This window comes from Pyrgilauda ruficollis, unplaced genomic scaffold (assembly GCF_017590135.1).
Source record: "Pyrgilauda ruficollis isolate IOZ18807 unplaced genomic scaffold, ASM1759013v1 scaffold42, whole genome shotgun sequence".
NCBI lineage: Eukaryota > Metazoa > Chordata > Aves > Passeriformes > Passeridae > Pyrgilauda > Pyrgilauda ruficollis.
Genome location: NW_024525712.1, coordinates 3,250,038 through 3,276,923, shown reverse-complemented (window position 1 = coordinate 3,276,923; position 26,886 = coordinate 3,250,038). Strand labels below are relative to the sequence as shown.

At 39.2% G+C, this 26,886-nt stretch overlaps 1 protein-coding gene across 4 annotated transcripts in view; it reads left to right on the top strand.

Annotated features, from left to right (window-relative positions):
• The window catches only part of RNF144A (ring finger protein 144A), a 62,227-nt gene extending 43,924 nt beyond the window's left edge, over positions 1-18,303 (top strand). For all 4 annotated transcript variants that reach the window (XM_041477843.1, XM_041477847.1, XM_041477844.1 and 1 more), the window contains 6 exons: positions 5,693-5,797; positions 5,992-6,052; positions 7,059-7,266; positions 9,053-9,200; positions 10,457-10,546; positions 13,501-18,303. In XM_041477843.1, coding sequence (XP_041333777.1) covers positions 5,693-5,797; positions 5,992-6,052; positions 7,059-7,266; positions 9,053-9,200; positions 10,457-10,546; positions 13,501-13,632 — 744 coding nt within the window. In that variant the 3' untranslated portion in view covers positions 13,633-18,303. The remainder of the gene's footprint in view (positions 1-5,692; positions 5,798-5,991; positions 6,053-7,058; positions 7,267-9,052; positions 9,201-10,456; positions 10,547-13,500) is intronic.
• The last annotated feature ends 8,583 nt before the right edge of the window (positions 18,304-26,886 follow it).

The window sequence follows — 26,886 nt, the reverse complement described above, 5'->3', positions numbered from 1 at the left end:
TTCAAACTGAAAAAGAGTTGGTTTAGATATTAGGATGGAATTCTTTACTATGATGGTGATGAGACACTGGACAGATTACCCAGGGAAGTTGTGAATACCCCATCTCTGAAAGTGTTCAAGGCCAGTTTGGATAGAGCTCTGAGCAACCTGGTCTAGTAGAAAGTGTCGCTGCCTATGGCAAAAGGGTTGGAACTATATGATCTGTAAGGTATGTCCCACCCTAAGCCATGCTATGATTCTGTGATTTGTTCCTAATACCAGATAAGCAATCCTGTTACTTTAAGAAGTATGCACTAAAATATTTTAAAAGGTAGCATATGATAGTTATATGTGGTGACAAGAATCTCTCAGGAATAGGGAAGGCCTAGCCTTGTTGTATCATTCTTCCTTCTTCAGAGAACACCCCAGATGCAGGCTGCTTTTTTTAGGGGAGTTTTTCTTCTTCAAATTGTTCAGGTTTGTCTAAATGGAAAATATTTCTAGAAAATGACATTCAGAGTGAATTTGCTATTTGGACAAAAGGAAGGGAGCTATTTTTCCAAGAGTATTAGTCTTCACCTGAGACACAGACACTCAGATTTTTTTTTTTTGTAGTGAAAGAAATTCACTCACTTTCAAACATGCTGTCTCCCCCTGCCCCAGTGATTGCACACTACATCACTGCACTGTTCTAATCTGAACCTAAAATAGGACATTACATCATGTTACCCAAACGATTTACAGGCAGTTTGTCTACGAGTATAAATTCTACCTATTCACCAGACTGACTGCAGAATTTGCTTAGGGGAATTTGCACAGAGCAGCAGAATAACCTTGGTATTGCCCTGTCTTATGGAAGGAGAAGACATCACCTTCTTAGAATTCATTTTAAAGCAATGTAAAGAAAAATTCCTAGTATGTAGAGCATAAAAATACTACCAAATGTAATTGATGCTGTAGTAGTTTTGGTTGTCTGTGTAGCCCCATCACATGAATTTTGAGCTTTGGCTTAGTATTCATTTAGCATAAAAGTGACCCATAGACCAAACTGTAGATTTTTAGCTACAAGACACAAAACAAGTGCTTCTCACTCAATATCCTTTCATATTCTTCATCCAGAAGAATCTTCTTACCCTAGAATGTAATGCCCAAAGGGATCTTTCATGTACCTATCCTGATACCACTTGTAACATGGATCACAAAATACCAACCAGCTTTTCCTGACTCTTCATGTGATCGAATGCAAGTTTATGTAATTATATGTGTGTGTGCATTTATGTATATTTTTAGATGTTCATCTAATCCTGGTTTGCAGATGATATAGAATTTGAGACCAGCAATTTAGTCTACATGTTAATAATTATCCTATTTGAAAAGGTTTTCAGCTTGGCCTTTAAAAATCTCCCTTGTTGAAAAAGCATGTCAGCCTTCCTTGTGTTTCTATTTTCCCCCCTTTAAATTTTATTGGTTCATGTATTTTGTTTTTTTAAAAACTGTTTTCTAATACCAGCATGTGATGATTCTGCATGTTGTGCGCACCATCATATGGTGATGGCTATGGCCTAGTGCCAGCACTAAAATACATTTGAAGGTTTAAGAACTAAATCAGATGATATAGTGATATACTTTGCTCTTGTCATGTGTTTTTGGCCTTTCCAAATCTGTGGACTAATTAAAAAATTTCCCATATGATTTGGCACTTGCTTCACAGCGTTAGTGTAGTCAGAAGTCTACATTTTAACAAATTCCACCTATCAGCTGTTAAGAAAATAATTCAGGATAATCTTTTTGTCTGCCTAACTCAAATAATAGGTGACATCTTGAAAAACCACATCTTGTTTCCTGCAATAGTAGCAATAACATGTTCTTAAAAATAAATTAGTTATTACTTTCCCAAACCATCTCCAAGTGTTTTTAATTATGTGCATTTTGTATTGTAAAATGACCTCAGGCACCAAGTGAACACATTTTTTTCTGTCAAAGTAGATGGTAGATAAGTGTCACCCCCTATGTAAACAGCAAAAGTCAAGATTCCTTTTTTGGAATTACGGTGGGGTTTATTTGGGCTTTGATGTCAGGAGAAATAAAGCACCAACATCAGAAGTAAGCATGATTATTCCTGGAATTCTTCTAAAAGAAGAAGAAAATCCAAGAATTTTGCTGTGGCCTGTGCAGGTTTGTTAGAGCTAAATGCAGGAGAGCAAGATTGTGTTGTGGTTTTGAAATTAGGCAAAAAATAAGCATTTTGATTCCTATATAGGATATATTGGTCTTTATAACATTAAACAAAAATATATGAAGCTCTAAAGCCATGGCATATCAGTGGTCATGTGCATACCTTCCTGTGTGGCACAATCCTTGATGTATAGAGGTTAGAAATACAACACATCTTGAAGAGCTTTAAATACTATGCTGGGCTTGGCAGCTTCAGAAAGTCATTCCTTTATTAGTCATCTGTCTCTGAGGCAACAGAAAAAAAAAAAAAAAGTGTTCCCAATTTAAATAGGCAGCTTATAGTAAAACTGCTGCTGAATTGGGGTCTCAGTTGGTCTTTGTGAGGGAAATGGATCTGGGCCAAAACTCCTAAAAATGGATGTGCTTCTGCCCTTTGTCATGGGGACAGCAAATGCTTGTAGGATTCACAGGTTACCAGGTGACAGAAAAAGTTACACACGCGTCAGAAAGGACAGCAGGGATGCACAAGGAGTATGCGTGCACAGGGAACAATACAGGAGTAGCGCTCAGGGGAGGTAACTGGTCTCTTCTGACACACGTCCCTTAAAGGATTAATGAAGATGTTCCTCAGCATATTAGTTTTAATACACGTCAGTGTACTCTTATAACCTTACTCCATTCTCATGCCTTAGGTAGCTAATTTTAGCTTCTGTCTTCTCTGAGAAAAGTTATGTAATAGACTTCATTTTGAATGTTGTGTGGGGTGACCTACACTCCCACGTTTTTTGTTCATGCTATAGAGTATTTTATTGCCTTAATGGAAGGACTATGAAAATACTTTCTTCCAGCATTGAATCAAGTTGCATAGAAAATTTGCAAAATTTTGTCATCTTTTTGTAATTGTTTTACAATGAATTTTTCGTAGTATATGGCTGAATACCTTATCCTGCTTTGTTGTGTTGCTTGCATGCTGCTGCATTTCTGGTACTGTAGCCAATCTTATACAAGTTGCATGTCTTGTGCCTGCCCTCAAGAGAAGCCACAGGTACCCTGTGCATCAAATTCTCTTGCAACTGCTTTGGGTTCATCTTTCTCCACCCAAGAAGTCTCAGGGGAGTCTTGAGTGGTAGCGTGTTTTATCCTCTACCTATTTTGTGGCCTTGAGACGTTTCTCAGAAGGTGAAGCATGAGAAGTGCACTTGGTTGTGCTGATTTTGAGAAGGCAGAAGCCAATGCCCCATTAAGGGGAAGGGAAAGGCCATGAACACTGCTCATGACAGGAATGAAGTGTGTAGTTTCTTGGAAAATGAGAGGAAAGGGAAGCAAATCGAGTAGGCTTTGGCAATAGTCCTAAACAGGTTGAGGAGGAGAATTAGCCACATTAATGATTAATGATAGCAAAGCTCATTCAGCTTGAAAAGTACTTTCTATAAGTGCTAAGTGCTGGCATTAAAAATGTATGCATTTTCGTTTTAATCCACACTTGGCATCTGCAAATGGAGAGGAAAGGGAAGAGCCAGCAGTGTCATTATAGCAGCACTAATACCTCACTGCAGCTGAAATCACAGCTTGCCAAGGCACACAGCCTAGGGCCTGGGTCTTGCAGAGTTCAGCCTGTTGGGGTTAATGATACAGGTTCTCCTAAAGTGTTCCACCACCTGCCCTGCAGAGCTCCAAGTGAAGGCTTGGAAACATTCTGCAAGTCAGCATCTACTAAATGGACAGTTGTCCTCATTAAACCCCTACTGAGGAAGACAAAGACTATGTGTAGTCTGTCATACATGGATTTCTTTGCACAATTAAAAATTTTATAAATATCAATTATCTGATCTCTGTTTTTCTTTTCCAAAAAATTGACCTGCTTTCTCTAATGCGTGGGAGACACAGAGAAAGAGAGCTCTAGCAGAAATGATTTGTCGTGCTATCAAGGTGGTGGCAACTTGCCACCAGAAATGCTGTGGACCAGAGCAGCTGACATTGTGTGGGCAGGAAGTACAGTCTGATGCAATCAAGATGCAAGAGGTAAAATCTAGAATAATTTGTTAATAGAGGTGTCTGAAAGGAGCTGAATAGACAAATGGAGAGGCAGAAGAGAAAGAGAAGAGCTTTGAAGTCTGAACTTTAACAGCTACAAGCCACATGCCTGAGGGTTAGGCTGGAAGGTGCTTGTTGGTGGGCTATTTGATTGCACAGGGTGAAGGAAGAAGCAGTTTGGGAGAAGCAGTTTTGTGCTCTGACCTGAAGTTAGGCACGCCACAGTCAATGCAGCTCTTCACTTTCCCAGGCTGGTGGTTAGTCAGCAGCTGCATACCTTTAGCAATGTCTAGAAATGGTAGCTGAAATCCTTGTTTTGCCAGTTTGCTGCAGTGTGTAATCCTTCTTGCCTCCCACACAGCTGTATGCTGAGCTGGTGTTATATCTTCATTTTACTCTGCTGTTGGTCTAGCCTCACTATTCACACATCTGCAAACAGAGTTAGGGACCTCATTCTGTGATTGTCTCCAGTTTGTTTATGCCAGCTGAGCACAGAGGCAGGGTGAGAACATCACAGGGTTCCATCCACTGGGAAGCAGGCCCTCGTCTGCTCTTTCTGTGTAGTGCTGGGCTGGTAGAAGCTGCATGGTAGCAGCGGAGAGCAGGATCTCTTCATCACTCCCCTGTCTTCCCAATAGACACCTATGCATTAGCTCTCAGCTTGATGTAGGAAGGATGGAGGTGGAGGGGAGTTGGTCATCAAGAATAACAAGTTTTAATCTTAATTTGCCCTTGGTCAAAAATACACACATTTCTTCTCTGCTTTGTTGACAGCCATGCTGTGCACTGCTGTGCTAGAGGCTACATTTGCATTTATGAGTCGGGTAAAATGCTGTGGTTGCTAGGGGAGAAAAGTATTAGTATTACCAATATTTATTATTTGGTCCCCATGGAAACTATAGTTCTTCAGGGAGTCCTAATTTTCACATTTTTCCTTTCTGTGGAAAAGTTACTTCTTTAACCATGAAGTTCAGATAGTTATTTTCTAAGAATAGATGTCAAGATACTCAACTGCCTTTGTGTTCTAGTATGCTTGACAGATATCTGTCTATGGGGAATTACTGCTTACTAAGATGTGTTGTGGCTTCCAGTCACACAAATTTCTCTAGAGTGTGGTTAATCTAATTGTATCATGGAGGTGTTTTATTGTTTTTTCTGCCTCTGTATCCTCTTTGATTTGTTCTTTCCCCTTTGTTATTTTTTAATTTGCTGCATATTTTAAATTAATGAAGAGCTATTTGGTTAATTTTGGTTTAAGTGGTCTTAGAAGTTTTTTTCAACCCAAATGATTCTATGATTTTGATGAGGAAATTAACTTTCTCTTTTCTACTTAAAGGTGTAACTGTGGCAAAAGCTGTGAATGTGGCTCATGGCTGTAAAACAGACACAGTAGTACCTGTTTTTTCAAAGTTTAAGTTCTTCAGATTTTCAGTCTAAAGCTGTTAAAATACTGAGTGATTTAACCTTGGCAGAATAGTTAACTCCGCATTTGGCTCTCTTACAGTGCCTAAAACAGTATGTGGAACTTCTGATCAAAGAAGGTCTAGAAACAGCAATCAGCTGCCCTGATGCTGCCTGCCCAAAGCGAGGTCATCTGCAAGAAAATGAGGTACACTCTTCCTGCAAAGAGGGTGTTTTCTGTACAGGATGTTTGAATCTGTCTTGCTTTTTATGTTACAGCTTCATTGTTGACAACATATGTTTTTATTAATTCTTCAAAGGTCTAATACTCTGTGTGTTTAAAATTTCTAGATTATTACTGTTCCTAATTGGAATTTTTTCTTCTTTTCCTTTTTTCAACAGATTGAGTGCATGGTTGCATCAGAAATCATGCAAAGGTATAAGAAACTACAGTTTGAAAGAGGTAACAGTACCCATTGAAGGCTGTGAGAATGGGTTTGCTCAAGAGCAATCCTATAAATCAGAATCTCTGCATATGTTCTTGAAGTAGCATTGTGCGTTAATTGCTTGGTCATCAGAAAGAAAAACCCCAAAACCTAAAAAGTAATTGCTTCTGTTCTTGCCTACATGATTCCCAGAACTGCAGCACTCTGGGAATAAAGTAAGGAAAGAAAATTGCTGTGTATTACATTGCTAAATAACTGAGGGAGTGACTTCTATTTTGAGCTTTGCTGTTTAAGTTGACTACTAGTATTGTAGGGGCTGGAGAGAAATACTGACCTCTTTCACAGAGCCAAGATTATCTCCTGGGTTAGCATTTGGTACAGAATTAATGAGCATGTGTGTAATGATACAAACACATTAAGAACATAAGCTGACTGTATGCCTGTGGAGATGTGGAACAGTGTGACCATAGAGAATTTACAGTAAAGTTTTGCTGGGGGCAGGATCCAGCCTAGAAACCACTGCAATCATTGGTAAGTTTTTATTGCCTTCACTGGGCTTTGAAACATGAAATGAATTATCTGTAAGGAGCATCCAAGAAAGAGATAAAACTGTATCTTATGCTGTTGTTAATCATGTGGTTACATTAGGATAGAGGTCAACTTGAATTAGGTTCCTACTGGGCAAGGCACTGTAAAAACACTTTCTGGTGGGTTTAATGGCACAGTATACGCTGTATTTAACTTCAAGTACAACTGAAAAAAATACATCTCATTCTCAGAACAAGTTTAGTTCAGTGAATGAAAGTGGGCAATTAATTGAGACTCACGAAACTCACTTTGGTTTGGTGCCTGTTTGCAAAGCAGGCCAGATTTATGTCAATGTGAGTCATATAAATTAAAAAGCTCCTTTTGAAAATTTGTGTCTTCAAATGCGCTGCCAGTCAACCTCAGCTGAAATGCATTGTTATGGAAGGCTGATCTTGTATCTGCCTTTGAATTTGGTTCTTTTATGTCCCTTTGCAGAAGTGCTTTTGGATCCATGCCGGACTTGGTGTCCATCCTCTACGTGCCAGGCAGTTTGCCAGCTCCAGGAATCAAGCCCACAGGACCCTCAGCTGGTCCAGTGCAAAGTGTGTGACATTGAGTTCTGCTCTGCTTGCAAATCTAATTGGCATCCGGGTCAAGGCTGTCAAGAGAGCATGCCAATCTCTTTTCTTCCAGGAGAAACAAGGTAAGATATTACAAAAGATTAAGTATTTAGAAGCTAAAAACTTGAAGAGGCATTTTCCCGAGGTTTTGTTCTAAAGCTGTTTCCTTCACTTAGTTGTTCCTGTTCTTTTAATGCTGTATTCTAAAACTGAACAGCTCTTGGCAGCCTCACTCTTTGCCAGCGTTCCCAGCAAAGCACAAAAGAGCTGCTTAAGCCTTTGGCCTTTTGCCCCATTGGGAAAAATATGACATCCAGGCAGCTTATCAGCTTCCCCTGAGAGATGATCTTGTTGCTGCTGCTCTCCTGGACAATGTGAGAGTTGCTAACATCATGCCACACAGTGATTTTTAGGATACCCTGTCAATCATCCCCTCTGCTGCACATTTGCCATATGATCTTAAGTTCTGTTTCAAGTAGTCTCTGGTGGTAAACTGCAGCCACTGAATCAGAAAGACCATTGTGCATGTGTTCCACTTCATGTCTGGGCTTTTTCAAAGATTGTGTTGCACTCCAAGGCATCATTAAAGCCCTGTCCAGCCTTGGATTTAGTTACTCATACCTTGTCTTCTTTCAAGCTTTGCTGTAACAGATGACTAGCTAGGATGCTGTCATGATGAGTTCCTGATCAGATAGACTAACTTTGGCACATGCATTTGTGTGTGCATGACAAGAACTGAAGGTTGCTAAATTTCATGGCAAGGTAACAAACTTTATCTACTTTCGTTTCGTGTTTTGGTTGCTTTTAGTTTTTATTCCATGCTTAATTTTTTTACTCCACCGAGTAAAAGTAAAAATTGTTTTTTCATTATTCTGAAGCATAATGGGCCTGTTAGCAGCATTAGGAGTTTCATATACATTTTATGTATACAAAGCATATTTTTTTCTAGTACAGTCACCCCTAGTGTTAGTAATTAGTGTGTGTCCTTTTATCCTGCTATTGGGCAAATCAATCAGTCATCAGTCCTGTTTTGCAGCAAATTGTTGATTCTCCATCAGTCATTCTTGTATCTCACACTGGCAGTAGCCGCAGGATTTACATTTTAGTTGTTAGTGAGCATAAAACCTCCATATAGTAGAAATCTACACAAGGGAAATAAAACTTGTTCCACTGTTTCAACATTCCTCTGTGTTGTGCCCATTATATCAGGGGATATCTGTGGTTTTGCACACTTGTGCAAGAACAGTCAGTGGCGACCCTAACTCATGAGCAGTGACTTATTAGGAGTCTGTCAACAATGGCAAAGTTTAACTGAAAGAACAACATGTGCCAAAACCTTATTGTTCTTGATTTGGAGGGAAACTCCTAGGAGGATCCTCAAGGAGAGCACAGACAAGTTCTCTGTCCCTGGTGCCCCAGTCCAAAGGAATGTGATCTGCGGTTATTGTGCAGTCAAGGGATTGTTTCTTCGTCTGAGAAAGAAAGGAGAGAAAAGGAAAATAATCTAGATGTACAAAATATTTAGCTGTGAGCTACCTGCTGCTCATCTGCTGCATTACAGAAGAAAACTGTTTGATATCTGTTAGTATCACTACATAACAAAAAAGCTGGTGTTTACATGATAAAGAAAATATCCCAGCTTTTATGTAGACACTGTAGTCATTAAACATCTATTTCTAGAGATATATTTGAAAAGTAGTGTACAGGCATAATATCTGAATAATAAAATCACTTGAATTCCTGAATCTCTAGTAATTTCTTTTTTTTTTTTTGTGAAAAAAAAGCAGGCTTGCCTTCATAGCACAGGTCTTAGACATTCTTTTCTAAACTGACATGATCATGCATTTTACTAATTTCTCACTCCCACAGTTCAGTTTTCAAAATGGAAGATGATGATGCTCCAATCAAACGCTGTCCAAAGTGTAAAGTTTACATTGAACGAGATGAAGGCTGTGCCCAAATGATGTGTAAGAATTGCAAGCATGCCTTTTGCTGGTACTGTCTGGAATCTCTTGATGTGAGTACATGCCATGCACTCTTGGCTCTCAGAAGCTTAGAAGTTCATTGCTTTGCCATCCAGCTGTCTCTTTAATCAATTAAATAAGTAGCTCACTAGTTTCTGGCCATAGCTCACCAGAGCTGGTGCTGGGAATTTGTTAGGATTTGTATCCTCTGTTTTACTTGTCTGACCTGTGTCAATTTAGCATTTGGTCTGAGTCAGTAAATAATTATTAAAAAGTAAAATCTTACGACAGTAATTTGTGTACAATCTTTACATGGCACCTAACATGGGGAAGGGTGTTGCTTTTTTTTTTTTTTTTTTTCATTGCTGACTTTTCAATGTTGCCTTTCTTGAAGGCATTACAGTATGAGACTAGCAATGCTCTTAGTCTGAGGATGTTTAACAAACTAGATGTGGTATGTCACTAGCAGTCTTAATTTGTTTACCATTCATTGTATTCTGTGGGACAAGAAATAGATCTGACATAGGAGAAAGAATACAATGTTCTCCCAGCAGCAGGAATTTATTGGTCTATAAGCTGCTACTCTCATATGTTTATATTTTTTTTTAAATCAGCCTGTTATCATGCCCACGGATCACAGTATATACAATACACGACATCTGTTTCCATGTCATTAGTTTTACTTTATAACCTTGTTAACAATAGCAAAGGAAATTAGGTTCCTGAGAGCTACTCCAGCTATTCAAATCTTGTGGTTGTTCCATTTCAATACTTTACTAACAATCCTGAAGTCACAGACTTCTCACATGCTCTCACAGATGAAAAAGCAGTGTTGCCTTAGAACTAGGCCTGCTATCTTGTCTGGTTTGTGAGAGGCTGACAGAATTGATAGGGATGTAATATCTCAAAAATCTGTCATTCTGTTTGTCATTCTGTTCTTCAGTAGATAAAGGAACCAGCTTTGGGAAGTCTCCAGCACAAGTACTGATTTTCCTTTGCCCTTGCTATATGTGTGTAAAATAAATGCAGTGGTCAGCTTACCTTCTTAGATTCTTTTGCTAAACTTCATGCTAGCATTTAAATATGCAGCTTGGGAGAAAAATTTGTTATATATCTATAACACACACCAAACAAACCTGCTTGTGAAGACACCTAACTATAAATAAAGCACTTCTGAAAGGTTGGACATGGCCATATCCCCTTGCTTTTATCTTCCTGTGTGATTCCTGGGTTTAAGTTGTCAGGTTATAGTGTTTTGTAACTTGGAGAACTTCTGTTTATTGCTGACTTTCTCATTTAATATTTGTAGGATGATTTTCTCCTTATACATTACGACAAAGGACCTTGTCGAAACAAGCTGGGGCACTCCAGGGCATCTGTTATCTGGCACAGGACACAGGTAAAGCTCAGATCTTTGAAAGCTCTCTACAGGCCTACTAATGTCATAGTTCCTCATTTTAACTCCTGAGGATAAATTCTGTGCCAAATGGTAACTGATTTTTGTAGCAGATAAAAAGAGGGCAGTACCTTGGAGTGAACAATTAGTTCTCCTAGAGAAGGCCCTCCTTGGCGAAATGCCACTGAGAACCAGAAAAGGTATGTTTGCAGAGCCAGTTCAATGCCAGTTCAGATTGTTCTCACTGAACTTGGAGGATAAACTATGTTGCCACTGTCAGTATTATTTACAATGAAGCTCTTTCTGCAAGGCATTTTTAGCTCTGGATCCAGAACTGGAAATGAATTAACCTGAATACAGACATTATCTTGCTATGGTCTCTCTCTGACTCTTTCCTGTTGGTTGGATAGAAAGAACCCTGAAGGTTTATCAGTAGTTTCAAACACAGATTCAAACTGACAATCGCAGAGAGTGTGGGAATACCTTTTGTAGTCTAGATTCAGTGTTGCTAGACTCAGCAAGAATGCTAGTAATAAAAGAGCTCTCTGCAGCACTTTGATGCATGCAGTATAAATGCTAATGTGTGACTTGGTCCAATCTACCGCCTTTACAGTCACTTCAGAGATAGGGGGACATCTGCACATCTGAGTCATCTCTTTCTAAATTAACTGTGTGCCTAGAAAAAGCTACCTTAGCTTGAGATGAGGTACTTTTCTTGAAGTCGAGATTTCTTTCCATGTGAGCATAAACTCCAAGTCTATAGAATAATCATCAAGTCTGGATAAACAGCTAAACTGAAATAAAAGGAGAAGGATCTCACCCCTCTCACCCACACCACTGGGTGTCTGAGCTGTGGACTGGCTTTTGCTTGGATTAGCCAGTGGTATCTCAGGAAGTGTGTGGGTACAGGAAGTTTACTTGATAAACCTGTAGTATGAGGTGATTAATCTGATATTTAGCATCTGTTCTAAGCCACTGCAGTTCGTGCAAATATGCTTGATATATCGAATGTTTGATGATCTGGTTATTATTGAGAAAGAGGGTGATAATTCACTACTAGTCAGGATGTAATTCTGCTAAACCCACTGAAGCCAAGTCAACACTGCAATTGTTTCCTTATGTTAACTTTGAGTAAGTTGTTAAGGTTTTTCTTAGATTATCCAAAGCAAATTGAGGTGAGTCTTTGGTTTGTTGTTTGTGGGTTTAAAAAAATATTTGTTTTGGCCAGAGAAAATGGCTTGATGCCTAGTAGGGCAGCAATTTCTTCAGAAGAAAAAGAACCAAGGAAAAAGTAAGTAAGTAATACTCAGCAGGCAGTTTTACTTAAAGAAAAACAACACACATACACACACAAGCAAAACCACACCAAAAAACAAAAACAGCAAAACAAAATAACTTGAAACTTGATTTCTTTGATGGCATATTGAGGTTGAAAGAAAGGTGTAAATAGGTGTTTTATATTAATTACCAGTAGTCAGTCTGGTCCATGGAATTGCTAGCTTCTATCTTGGCTCTGTCTGACAGTGCACTCAGTGTGGATTGCAAAGAGCACCGTGGCAGTAGTGCAGCTCGTGTTTTTTAAAGACAAGAATTTAACTTTAGTTTCTGGGAAACAAATGCAAAGATTTGTAGAAGTTGCATCAGATTGCCAACACCACCAAAAAAAGAGAATGGGTTATGAAACGTGCCCACCTCTGAAGCCGGAAAAGGAACTGCTGCTGGGGTAGAATGTCTAGGGCGAGGCCGCAGGGGCTCGCCGTGGCCGGGCAGCCGGAGCCGGGATGCCGGTCCCGCCGGGAGCGCTGTCCCGCTGTTCCACAGCGCCATCTCCCGCGGCCCCGCAGCCCCACAGCCATGTGCACGATCGTGACACCCAATTATCCGTGGCCAGCAAAAGTGCTACTGCATCGTCCCATCTGTACCGCGGCTAATTTAATATTTGCTAGCTAATTGAAGTGGCGTATCTAGCCCTGACTAGAAGAATCCTTAATGAGTGCTGCACTCTAATTTCATTTTGCCTTCTGCTGTGCGGTTTTGCTATTGTATTAGCACTCCATTCTTGCCATCGTTATTCAAAATTATTCACAGACACTGTCATATGAATAAATCTAAATTATTCTCTTAAATAATTTGTGGCCATATCGTCGCAGCATCACTCTTACAGTTGCCTATGGCAAATGGGAAACTTTCTCAGGCGATGAAGCTCAACTTGAATGTTTCTTAAATAATTTTCCAAATTTAAGCTCTGTAGAAATTAACTGCTTTGTCACACTGACCAATTAGGTAAGTCTATGGTCCTGTGCTTATGCTGGGAAGGAGGTGGTCAATAAATGTCAGTGAAAAAGATGCACTTAGAGTTAGATCATGTGCCCTGATGCAGCAGCATGAGCTCAGGTCTGACTGCAAAAAGCCATTGCGAATGCAAAGTCTTCCTATAGTCCTTGGTGTTAGTAATCTGTGATTGAAATTCCCAAGCTTGAGTGCATGCTGGTGGGGCATTGTGGGATTCTTCCCAGACTCTCTGAACACCTTGACTAATTCTTCTTGAAGCTTTCTTCAAAAAAAAAACGGAGCACCTGAAAGTGGAAGTCTTTTTTGTAGCCTTGATTTCAATATTTAGTATTTAGGTTTGATCAAGAAAAGAAGTAGTGATTTGCTTCATTAGTTGTTTGAGATATAAGAAAACTCAAAAAGGCAAATAGCCATCTGCATCACCTTGTGTGGTAAAACAGAGTTCTGTGGCACAGTTCTGACAGGAGCCATAAGACATGAACATTTACACTACTTTCACTCACATTTTCTGGTCACAGGAGCTGACTGTAGTATACACATGGGGAGTTCTGGCTCTGATAAGGTCAGTGGCATTTGCTGAGGTCTTTTTGATGAACACAGATGATGCAATAGTGTAGCAGACACAGAATCTATCCCTGACACAATGCTATCCCTTTCTCTTACAGGTGGTAGGCATTTTTGCCGGATTTGGTCTTCTACTTTTGGTGGCCTCCCCTTTCCTTCTACTTGCTACACCATTTGTTCTGTGCTGCAAGTGCAAATGTAATAAAGGAGATGATGACCCTCTACCTACCTAGACTGAGAGAAGCTTGGACTCATCACAACACGTTTTGATTTTACTGTTGCTGTTATGTTTCCCTCTTGCACTTACGTTGCTGTAGCCGTACTTGCCCCATTCTGCTTTTTGTTGACACAGTCTTGATTTCAGGAACTGTTGTTACTATTGTTGTACAGATGACTTGATAACAGACAAGGAAGGTAATAGAAGGCAAGTTTTGTGCTAAAGGGAGACCACAGACCAGGGTAGCTATCTGAAATTAAGAGATGATACTGCTAAAAATAATGCAAAAGGTTGGTGCTGCCCTGCTGGTGGACTGGGGACTCTACTGAATGACATCAGCAAACCAAGCTGAAAAAGACTACAAACTTCTGCATATCTGTTTGCTTCCAAATTTGGTGTCTTATTCCTGCATATATTTGAGTTGACTATCATTTAAATCTGATAGTCTACTTCGTGTGACTTTATTACACATCTGATTTTGTTAAAGCCATCACAATATCATTTTTAGTACCTATTTTTTCCAAGTATAACAAAATTAGTAAGGTGCATATAGGCCATCCTATGCCTTTCTTGAAATTTGGGGAGGATCAGAGGGACAAAGTTGGTCCTGCTGCCTTCCACGAATTTTATAAAGTCTTATAAGAAATTTGTTTGATTAAAAGCCACATTTTAAAATTAATTGATGAAGCTGTAAGGTTCAGTGATGACACAAACCTGCTATTTAATCAAATTTCTTTTAAAAATACAGTGATGGTATTGCTTACCCCTGGACCACTAGTGTTTTTCTGAATTATTTTTTGCTATTGTTTAGGGTGTTTAGGGTTCTGCTACACTTATAGGGCTATGTAACTTTTAATCCAGGTATCTTAATCTTTTTTATAGATACATAGATATATATATATATATAAAATCCTATTTAAACCAAATGTGTAAATAGCTGTGCTATTGAATTATTTTGGAAATTCAGAATAGCTTGCTTCTGTCTTTAGGACAATTAATAAAAAATACAGGACTAACTTTACTGTTTAGACTGTTTAGCAGACTTTTGGGTTATCAATGAGTCTTTCCTTTTAAATACAAAAATTCATCATGGTTATCCATGTAGTTAAAATGAAAATGCCTGGGATATTTGTGGAAGTTGTGCTTTGCATTTATAAACTACTTAGCCCATTTTCAGAGATAGTATTGTATGATATGTGGTGTATTGTGCTAATAACAATACTGTGACAAAATAAGTTTTTATTTGAAAACTAATCACTTGATAGTTTTGCAGAATTCAGTGCTCTGTTTTCAGGGTAGTAAAGTGTGCTATTCAACATACTACATCATTGAGGTTTCTCTTTAGAAATTTTGTTTTGAAAAACATTTTGCTCTACTTTAAAGCCAAGAAGAATTTGACTAATAACTTCTTGCCATTAAATGTGAAGCACCTGAAACAATGTGTGTATCTGTAATACAAAGGAAAACATTCTTTTCATTGGCTTGTGGACTGAAGTTTTACTGGTTTTTTTATCATAATTTATTACTGCCATTAGTAATGTACTGACATGGATGAATATCTTGAAGCCAGGATAACTTTACACTGAAGATGTCTTAAGATCTTTAAATGCATCTGCTTCTGGCTGCTGTCACTGGCTGGGAATGTTTTCATAGCTCAACCATCAAAAGATTACTCTTTATTGGCTTTTGGTTTACACTGTGTATCTGTTAAATAAAAATATTGTAGGGCACAGTTTTGAAAAGGCCAATTTCTTTTTATAAAACTATTCTCCTCCCTTACCTTCCAAGTTTAGTGCTATCCAAATTCAAACTGTATCAAACCATAGATTTTAGCTCTCGGAGATTGTCTGCAATTCACTTACTTGGTTTGATTTTAATGAGTTATTCATGTTCTCTGTAATGTGAATAAAAAGGATAGGTTGCTTCCAGCAAATCTGAACTCACAATATCTTCAGATTGTTTATGGCAATGCACTCAGATCTTTTGTTATCTGAGTATCTCTAGTATTTTGGCTATCTTGGTTATTAAAAATTGCTTCATTGTTCAAAAATACCTGTAGGGAAGTCTGGTAGTGCATTTGATCCCTGTTTGCCAGCTTCCAGGGATGTGTGAAGCACTGCTGAGTTCAGCAGGCAGGGAGATGCTTCTCTCCCTCTGACATCAGCTCAGTCCATTTCCCAGAGGGATCCCAAGCCATGCACCTGAGTTGTCCTGAGTCATAGCTTCACTGTCGAGAATTGGTGGAAACCCTTCTGCAAAGGACAGCTTCCTGAAGGTTAGCTTGAACTATGGCCTTTCCTCCCTGGCCCTGTACTCCTGTTTGACTGGAGAAAAACCTGGACAATAGGATGTAAAGATTTCATGGGTTATTAATTTTCTAGTTGGGGCAGTTAGGGGTTTTGCTGTATTGTGGCTGTGACTGATGACCAATTCTCCTACTGTGATCAGAGTAAACAGGAGAGATTCACTGGCCTGTGAACAGTATTGAGTGTCCTGGTATGAGGAGGTTTATTTTCTCTGTGCCTTTCTTAGAGAATTTGTGTTGAAATACAGCAAAACTTGACTTTTCCAAAGTGCTGTGCAGCCAGTTAATAATTTATGTTAGAATTAATGAATTTCCAGATTTAAAAGCAAAAAAGAAAGATAAATAAGTTATTTGCAAATACAGAATTTTTAAGATGATAATTTATAATTGATACTCACAGGTAATATCATATGCAATCAGAAAACTGTGTCAGTGTATCTTTGATCTCAACATACTTGAATTGCTACTGGTGATTTTTGTGACACAACTCTTGTTTCACATCCCAGCTGTTGGAATAGACTATATGCCTACATATATTTACCAAATACCCAGTCTTTTCAGGTTTGCTAAATGTCATTCCATCTGTATTCTCGGGGATTTTTTTTTGCTTGTTTTTATGGTTGTTAATATTATTATTATTATTACCATTATTATTTTTAATGCTGATTTGGTTCCAAAGTAGCAACTTTTCATGGTGATGTATCAAGGTGCTTTTATTTTACAGCTTATGTTGATACTGTGACATTTAATACCCCAAAAACTCAATTGTAAATACATAATTTTAAACTCTGACATTTAAACCCCCTTCCATGGGAAAAGGAATGTTTGTTTTTGTCTTTTCAAATGAAAATCTGTTACAAAAAAAAAAGCTATGGCTTTTTGGATTTGCACCAGAAAAATAAGTATCACAGCATGATTTCTGCTGCATTTTTATGGTTATGCTATTATTTAGGGGGTTTGTATTCACACAGTATCATAGAATATTCTGATTTGAAAGGACCCACGAGGATTGAGTCCAGCTCTTGAGTGAATGGTTTGTTCATAAATGCTGTTTAATGGAGTTTGTACTGGTACATCATCTGCATGTTCTTCTGGGGTGTCACGTGCACATCTAGGGAGTGTGGAGTCCCCTCCAGAGGCTGTGCATCTCCCTAGCCTTGCCCTTAGTTGGGCTGAAGCCAGTCCTGAGAGAGATCAGGAACACAGCCCACTTCATCTTCCATGGTGGTAGTGTTGGGTTTTGCCCTGTGACATTGGCCAAGTCACTTACTGCCTTTTATCTCAATTTAACCATCTTTTAAGGGGAATGGACCAGTGTTTACCTCAGGAGAGCTGTGAGGACAAATTCATTGGTTCTTTAAAAGTTTGTGAATGATGAACAATTATATATAAAAGATTACTGTATATGTTTTATGTTAATATTTCAGTTTTATTCATGTTGGCATTCATCCTGAAGCCTCCTACTACTGACTTTAGCATGTCAAGAATTTAGGATACTTTCCCCCACATACTAAGAAGCATGATCTTTCTTCAGATACGCTGGTGCATAAATTAGGCAATATCCCAAATAACAGCAGACTGAATCAACTCTCAGTTTACAGCTGAGCTCCTGACATGCAGAAAACAATCAAAATTAGTGAACAGCTCTCATTTATGGAGCTGACAGGATAAAATATCCATAGGTGAGAAAAATACAAAGTGTTTACACAAAAAAATACAACAAAAATTGTTATGGGCAGGAAAGATTAGAATGAAGTTCTGTGCATTTCATCTGTAGGCCTTTTACCATATAGGAATAAATATTTTTAATGCAGGCCATTATCACTTCAGTGAGGTGCAGCATGCATAAACCTTTGTGCAGGTTTGCTTTTTTAAAACCAAAGTTTGTACATTTCATGTACATAATCTAAAAGCCTGAGGAAAACAAGTAAATTACAGTTGTTGATGACAGTGATACTAAGGACATCAAAAAAGCCTGTATCAGCCCTTAATTGCTAATGCACTTGTACTAAGTAGAGCATGCTGTTTGTGTTTAGAGCCCTGTGGTCTTCATTATTGCTTTGATTTGTGTATATCTTACAAGAATTCCAGGAACATTAGGTACAGGTACATGGTACATAACTGAACCTTTCTTGATCATTTTATTATGATGTATTTTAAACTTGTATAGGGATAAGCATGAAGGAGTCATGCATATGTATAAAAAATGTATTTGACCAGTGTAAAAATAGTTCTGTTGATGTATTTGAAATGTAAGTGCATTTTGTGCCACTAACACTGTGATGTATAAAGGAGCTGTTGAATGCCTTTTAATGTGGTGTTTTGTACTTTGAATCATATTGGAGAGTTTAATTTGTAATTTCAATAGATATTTTAAATGAATGTGTTTCCTGTGATTCTTCATAGTGACTTTTCCCTTTGCTTCTCTGCCTCTCAGGCTTTTGGAGAAAGCACAGCCTGCGGCCTGGAGACCTCCTGCCACAATTCTGGACGTAATTGTGGTGTCTGACTCATCATCTCCCAGCTTAGCTAGAAGAGGGAATCTGGATATCTCTAAAACTAACTAATTGATGCACAGCTGGATCCTCAATCCAGCTCCAGTTGTAGTCCATGGATGATGGTCTTGGCAAGTGAACGTGCTGCCCCAAGGATCACTGACGTGTGTGTGTATGTTCTTGCACCATGGGTTTAGGTCTGGTGCAGGTGTCTGCGAGCAGCTTGTACTCCCCCTTGTTGGTGTGGAAGAGAAACTTAAAAGCAAAGCCCAATCTCCTGAATAGCTGAGCATATTTAATCTCTGACACTTGGTAATGAATTCTCATGTTCTTGACTCCATCAACAAGCACTTTGCACTTTCCTTTAGTTCCCACAGTTTATTTCTCATTTGTTAGGATACAATTTGTCCGTACCTGTAAAAAAAGCACAGGCACAATTTCTTCAAGAACATGGTGTGCATAAAGAATATGGATATATGTTCTTTCTACCTGACAACTTTAGAACAGGCCATGTAATAGCTGCTACTAACTAATTTCTTCTTTCATTTTGATGGAGCATAATGATTTTTATTCATAAAGGTAAGAGCAAGTTAGATATTTTATTCAATTAATTGGGCAGAAAACAGTGTCTAAAAGCCACAAGGTGTTTTGACTTCTTCTAGGAGCAGGTATTGTTAATAATGATCTTTGCTTGCTTTCTGCTGCTCCCACATAGTGTTGCTTCCAATGAACAGATGTTTTGTGTTGCAGTTTTCTCTTGGAGAGTAGGATTATTTCTCAGTCATGTGCAATAATAGTGTAGCTCAGTGACCTTTAGCTTCTGGGCAGTCCCTCTATTTCTCTACCAGATTCAGCCTCCCTTGCTAGAGAAGGATTTTCTAACCTGTGCCTTTCAGCTGTGTGACTGGGTTTCTGCACAGCAAGGCTTCATCAGAGAATCAAGCACTGCAGAAATTAGGTGAAGTAACAGTCATCTGTCTAAAATTAGAAAATTTGAGTTGAATTCTCAAGTGGCAAACTTACAGCACATGCATATTCTAGTAAACAGTGTCCAGGATCATTCAGATGCCAGAACTGAACCACGTCCATACTAGTAAGTTCTGTTAGGAGAGACTGCAGCCCCAGAACAGCTCCTGAAGTGTATCTGGGCATTGGATGGAAGAGTTCTGCTCAAAATCATGTAATTAACTGTCCTGTAAGAACTGAAAGATTGAGACAAGAGAATTGCACAGCACAAAACCCTTGTGCTCGTTCTAGCATTCTGCTAGTTACAGTGGTACTAATGGAATTGGTATTGTGTATGCACACATGCATGGAGGACAGTGCTAGAAATTGCCGCTACCAGCTTGTGAGCACAGTGCATCCACAGCGTCCACAAGGCACCTTTCTTCTTTTTTTTCTTTTTTTTTTTTTAATTGAAGATCAGGTGAGAAGTTCCTCATAAGAGATTTTGTGCCATAGGTACTTGACCTGTCAGCACTGCATCTATATCAGGAGTTACTTCATGCAGGATATATTGAAACCAATGAAACTTTCATTGATATTGAGAGTGACAGGTAAGGCTATTTGGTACAAGGAAGCCTTTGCTATCCAGATTCTGTGCTCTGGGAACCAAGATTCAACTTGTAGTATCTGATATCACATAAGTGTGAGGTGTCTTGACATATGTGTGTCTGGCCTCAACTGGTGGTAGTTAATGCAAAGACATCTCCTGAGTTTTTTGGAACATCTCCCTTCCCATCCTATACTGCTTTCACTAAGGTTGTTGTCTAGATAAATTACCTTCTTTAGCCTCTCAAGCTGCTTCTCAGGTGTGGGGCTTTTTTTTCCCATATGCTTTGATTGCAGAAGTCTAAACCGTCCTTGTCCAGGCATATAACTTTTACATGGCTAAAACTGAGGACAGCAGTCATAGAGTGCCTTATCACAAGGACTGCTTTCGGACACCAGAGCAGAACTTGGTGGTGCAAATCAGAACCAGGTTACTTTGTATTTCCAGATGGCTCTGTGTGTTATGGTCATAACTTAACACCAGTGTGCCACATACAAAATGTTTAGATGCTGTAAATCATACAAACCAACTCACAGATGCAAGCAATGGAAATGCACTTAAAAGAGTCCTGTTCTTTTGTGGTGTGTCACAGAGAGAACAATGTCAACTTGTGTGTGCTATCTGTGAATTTATTCCCATGTTCCTTGTTTTTTTTTGTTTGGGTTTTAAAGCCAAAAATATAGTAAACACTGTAAGCCAAATAAAGAGAGCCCTTGAGAGTAAATGGTAGGTATCCTAATTCAGTGCAGTATTCTAAAATCTGGATCTATATATCTGTGTCTAGCTAATGTGTACTTAATTTTTATACACAGCATCTCCTTCAGTGTCAAATGTGTCTTCTAGTCTGTGTACTCATATGACTACAGGAAGAAGAAATCTTCTTATTGCCATTATTTTATATTTAAATTTTATATTTATAAAAAATATGCCATTATTCTATGGCATAATTTTGTAGGAAATGCAATCGTTTAGCAGGTTCTGTAGGCCTGACCTCCTCATACCAGTCTAAATTAAAGATGTTGGCTCAGCCATTCCTGAGATCTCACTGCTGTATGTTATTCTTGAGAACAATTACAAACAAGCACACATTTTATTTTTTCCTCTTTGCTCCCTCAAAGTGATGTTTTGGTGGGTGGCAGAAATACTTGGGCTGCCACAAAATCCTGAGGTCTTACTGTATTTTGAGAATGGCTCTGTCATTTTAGGCGTTAGCTGCAGAAGAAATGCATGAGCTTGTGCAAAATTGCATTTAAAATTCCCTCGGCAGGTGAGCAGAGTGCAGCGTTTTTTTATTTTCATGCCTTAGTGGACTCATTTTGTTGAAGTCCCATGTAACTGCTACGAGGGGCACAGGTCGACTGAGGGATTTCTGAGCTGGAATAGGGCTAAACTCTTGCAGCTGCCCTAGCGGAGTCCCGGGAGGGGCTGCGGGCAGCGAGCGGCGCCGCCGGCAGCCAGCAGGGAGCAGCCGCCGATCAGCGCAGCTCCGCGGGGCTGCCTTGCAGGAGAAATCCCGGGAGCCAGATTTCTACCTCGAGCTTGTGAAGTCTGTGTTTCAAAGCCTCTGCAGAGCTAATTGTAAAGATAGGGCTAAAAATAACCATGTTATGATGGGCCTGCTCGCACTGCTGGGGCTGTTCTAGTCTCTGATATTAACATACATTATTGCTCCTGTTCTCTGAGGATGTATAAACCTTTTCTGACAGTGAAAAAGCCCAAGTGTTGAACTTTCAAAAGCAGATATAGAGATGTTGCAGTCTACAAATGTAAAATGAGAGGTGCAAAGCAGAGGTCTCTTTCAAATTCAAAAAACACTGATTTCACTGGAAGAAGAGGAAGGAACACTAAAATCAATTGGTTACAAACTAGAGTAAGATTTGGCTAATAACAGTGCATCTTCTCTATATTTTATAATCAGCAGATATTGTAGCTCAGCCAAATTATTTTCTCTCTTCCTACCCATGCCTGCTGTTGTATCTGTATTCTTTAATACAGATGTTCAGCAGAAACAATGCAACTGTCCAAACAATAACTCCAGCCATCCATTCAGCAGTCAACATGTTTGGCAGGGGTGGCTAGATATAACGGGGAAGCTGTTGTGAGTCCTTCTGCCTTTACCTCTCTATTTATATACATACCAAAGTTCATGTGTCTTCCTACCCCTGCCCAGCCACCAAGTATGTCTGAGGGGAGCAAAGTGAAAAGTTGATTTCTCATATTTTTTGTGGATTAGAGGTTTGTTTCAGGATCCTGCCAATACTAACACAAACTGTAACTTTTTAAAGAATGATATAATGTGCAGTCCTCGTTGCCACCATCTTCCTGACAGAATTCCAGGGACTCCTGGAGTTCATGACAATTACAGCCTGTTAGGGATGTGTTTGGAGCATGGTTTTGAGCTGAATCAGTTTTTCCTTTTCAGAACCTTGAAATTTTCTCAGGTGAAGCAGAGCAATTAGAGGATTGGGGTAACACAGTGTCTCTTAGCAGACCACTAACACTTTCCTCCCAGCATATCCATGCATTTTGTTCAGCAGATTTTCCCAGCCTTCAACACCAATCAGGGGGCTACAGACTGAGAATCTTCAGAGTGCAGGATGCCTCCAGCCTTTCAGTGTTCCTTGCAGCTTTTCCTGGCTTTCCAGGAGCAGGGTAGTGTTTCTAGGTGCAGAGAATTGAAAAATAGCCCTTGAAAGATACAAATCGGGGGGAGAGGGGGTGTGTGCTATGTTGCTGTTTCCCACAACTGGAATCAGAAAGCAGAGACATCCAGAGCAGCTGGAGGGAGAGGCTGTGAGAAATTGCATCTTTCTTTCTGTCACCTCTACCTATTCTGTGACTAAAATGTACATTGGTACTCACTGCAATCATCCTTACCAGCAATTTTTATCCTTTCACTTGAGATCTCGGGATGTGCTGCATTGCAGGTTCTGCAGTCTAGTGCTAGCATTTCCTTACAACTAAGACTTGGTAAGGGAGGCAGAGGAAGGTTGTGGCTGGGTTAAAATATGAGTGCCTTATGTGAGAGCTGACCCTCTGACTCAGCTTCTCCTGTGCCCTAAGACTGAGAGAATTAACCCAGATATTTTCTCTGCCATTGTGCTGTGGAAATAAACTGAATGTGAAAAGCTACAGCACCTGCAAGCAACGTCCTTTGTCCTTCTAGAGACATCCCAGGGCTCCTTAAACCTAAAGAGTTCTGCTGGGCACAGCCATCTCTCTTTCATAGCTTTTAACATTAAGCCTGAGAAAATGCTGTCTGAGCCACAGCGTCTGGCCAGAAGCTGCAGGGAAAAGCTGTGGCTGTGAGGGAAAAGAAAATGAAAAATGCTTGAGGTTGCAGCAACGTTTGTTTTGAATGACAGGATACCTTAATGACCCTTCAGGACACACAGTACTTAAAATCTTTAAAGTTTTTGACAGCAACCTCAGACGTGCAGCCTGTCAGCACAGCTCAGTAAGGTTATAACTCTGCTCTCAGCTGGATAGGCTATGACTTTCCTTACTCCAACTCAAATATGAAGCTTGCAGAGGGGCTCCAGCTGCTATGCAGTGACAGCAAAGCAGCTGAGAGCTACCTATCTGCCCTTTTCATGCAGCTCTCAGCACTGTGGAGCGCTCCCTAGCAATGGTCACGATTGCCATCTCCAAACACATGGCCATCTCCAAACACATATGGGCAGCAGCCCCACAGAAATGATTGTGGTGTTTCTTCAAGCAACAGTCACTGTTTTTTCTCAGGAGGCCGTGTCAGGTGGGATTTGCCAATAAAACAACTAACAATGCTCCAATGGAAGGGTTTTGTAGGGTTTTATGTATCTGAGTGTTCAACAACCACATATGAAGCACTACAAACAAAGCTTCTGGATACAAGGAGCACTCAGCATGTCAGTAGGGAGAAGAACATCTTTTTCTCTTAACAATAAAGTATCATAATCTCTTTAAAAGCCATAAAAGCAGTGACAACATGATGTTCAGGAAAAAAAAAAAATCATTCCTCTCTGGAGTATCCTGTATGTCCTTTGTGTACAATAGGTTTTTCCACCTGAAGAACTCATTCTCTCCAGGCTTCTCTGAAGAGCTACTGAAGGCTCAACATAAGGTTTGTGTGAAGAGTGTGTGGGTTGTGTGTGGTGCACAGGCTAATTGCTGCCCCTGAAGAAGCTGGGAGGGGGTGGCCACAGAGGAATATTAAATGAAGGTAGTCCACAAAGATTAGAAAATGTGATAATCACTTGATTTGTCAGGAGCAGAATCAGGAAATTTAAGCGAATATCTCAAATTCGTTATTATTCCCTTCAACAAGCAAAATTTCAAAAGATATCTGCCATGTACCCCTCTCCCACCTCACAGAGAGAATAACATCTCTTGTGTTACTGCTGGCTTTTATTTCACTATTTTTTTCCTGTTTTAAACGTAAGAAGCAAACCCCAAAATTTCAACAAGCTCTTGAGTACTGCACAATGCCTGGCTTATTTCTTTTCGTGCATGGTGTCATGGCAACAGGAGGAATTCAAAATTAATTATAATCCAGGCAAGACGGGCTCTACTTATATTATGTTTGATTTAGCCTGGCCTCCTGATTTATTTTTGACAAAGCAATATCAGAGGCACTCTTTGCTACTACAGATTTTTCTTCATCTGGTAAAGATCTTGTGGTCAATAATTTGAATATGTAGCTAGCTGCTAATGAAAATTGAACTATTACAGAGAGATGAGACAAAGAATATTCCAAGGGAAGAGCAGGAAGAGGTAGGAAGTGATTAAGTGAAACAGATCTTGTTAAACTTTAGTAAATTTTAAGAGTAAAACAAAGCATGCTCTTTTTAACAGGAATAGCTCTACAACTATTACTGTTAACAATTTCCCTAAAAAGATTTTATTTATGACTTATTAATCAGATATGAGAATGTGTTTCATCTGAGAAATGCTCAGTAACTGCTTTGATATGGTGATGCATTAACCTGAAAGATATCTTGATGATACTCAAAGGGAACTCAATAAAAATTCAGTTAGACTTTCCAGCCTAACAAGTGTTTTACTTCCTCATTCAAAGTACTAAATTAATTTTTATCTTCTGGTCTGCATTGCTAAGGAGTCATATATTGTACAGTTTTTACATAGAGAGGACCAAATTCCATTTTTAACCATTAGATAGAATTCTTACACCTGGAAAGCCATCACTTTGCATTGCAGATTTTCACCTGCAAATCTGTACCAGCGAGTCCATTTTGCACTTCCACCTGCAGGCGTGCTGTGCATCCTGTGAAGGACCAAATGCAGACTGAGAAACTCTGCAGCACATTCCTTCAGCCTCTGTTCTGCGTAATGCAGAAATAGTTCCCATGTGATGTGTGTGCGACCCATTTATGAGGCAGCTTCTGGAAAATCATGGAAGGTTTAAAGGCATTAATCATAAAGAAAAAGGAGATTCTGGATTATCTATATCCATCTTTTTTGTCTTTTGAATGATAAACACCCATGTCTGCAAGTTTTCATTCACTATGATCACCAGAACCAATATGTTTTATAAAAATCCCAAAACAAATCAAATCTGAGATACAGCACAATCTCCAAAAGTAGAATTTTGGAATAAATAATAGAGACAACAAGGTGTTGAACTTTATTCTTTGTTTTTTACAAAGTATTTTGCATGCAGCTTAGTTCCTTTATGCCAAATCAGTCTGATAAGGTACCCAGAAACAACTTACCATTGACTAAACAGAATATTCTCTCTTTTCTTTTTTTTTTTTTTTCCTTTTTTTTTTTTTAATGAGAAAGAGAAACACTTTTATTATTGGCATGCAAAACTATATCTATCTGTGAGGGCAAAACAAAAACCCTAACAACCTCTATTCAGATGTAACAATGCATTTAATTCTTGACTTAGTGAAGAGTAAAAGAGATCTTTAACTGGGATAATAACCCATAGAAGTTAGGCTCTCAGCAGTCCTGCAGCTTGTGAACATCACTGTTGTTCAAGCCTTTGCATGCAGTGAGAGCTACTTGGAGGACACTTTGATCCTAAGTTTCTCCACACTTATTTACCTCTGGAATCTCAACACAATTTCTGGAGCTATTGCACAATATGTGCTGATGACTGGAAATTCCAGAAGCTAATGCCCTCCCAGACTGGCATCAGGGATCAGTGGTATTGCATAAATAACCTCTGAATATTGTGACTAATTTCTGTTAGAACAACAGCTAACTCATTGCAACTACTGAGAAAGAACATGGGGGAAAAGTAGCAACAAGCACCGAACAACGTCTTGACATGTCCTCCATGCAGTGTTGAGGCATTGATCCACTTACCAGATGGGAGAGACAAGTCAGGCACGTTTCCTGATTCTTCGGGTCCACATATCAAAGAGGTGAACTCATATTTTTTGAAAATGGAAAATTACTCAGTTCAACAGAAATATTTGGGGGTGTAGATGCTTCCCCAAGATGCAGGATGAAACTATTCTGGTATGTGATACCACTTCTGTTTTAGGTTTCTGGCGAAATTTGTGAGGCTAAAGGCGAGTGGGTAAGAGACAAGGAAATAACCAGATTTACTAGTCCACATTATTCTGAGGAGTAGTTCTTTCCTTGTGACTCTCTTTCAGTGTTTTGAATCTGTACTGCCTGCAGCCAGCACTGGTTACATGTTATACTGGAGGATCTCTAACATCTGAATTGCTCTAGCATGTTTTCAGATAGTTCCACAAATTACTATTGCCATTTATTTTGGATATTGTTTTAAATTACTCTGTTTCTTTTACACATGGCAATAATGAGACCCAGGTTTTTTTCCATATTGACTAACAAGCAGGCAGCAATCAGGAGTGCTGATGTGTACCAGTAAACCCTTTCTCCCAAAATGCTCCCAAAACTGCCACTTCTGAAAAATGTGGTCCCAGCTAGCAAAAGAGTGAG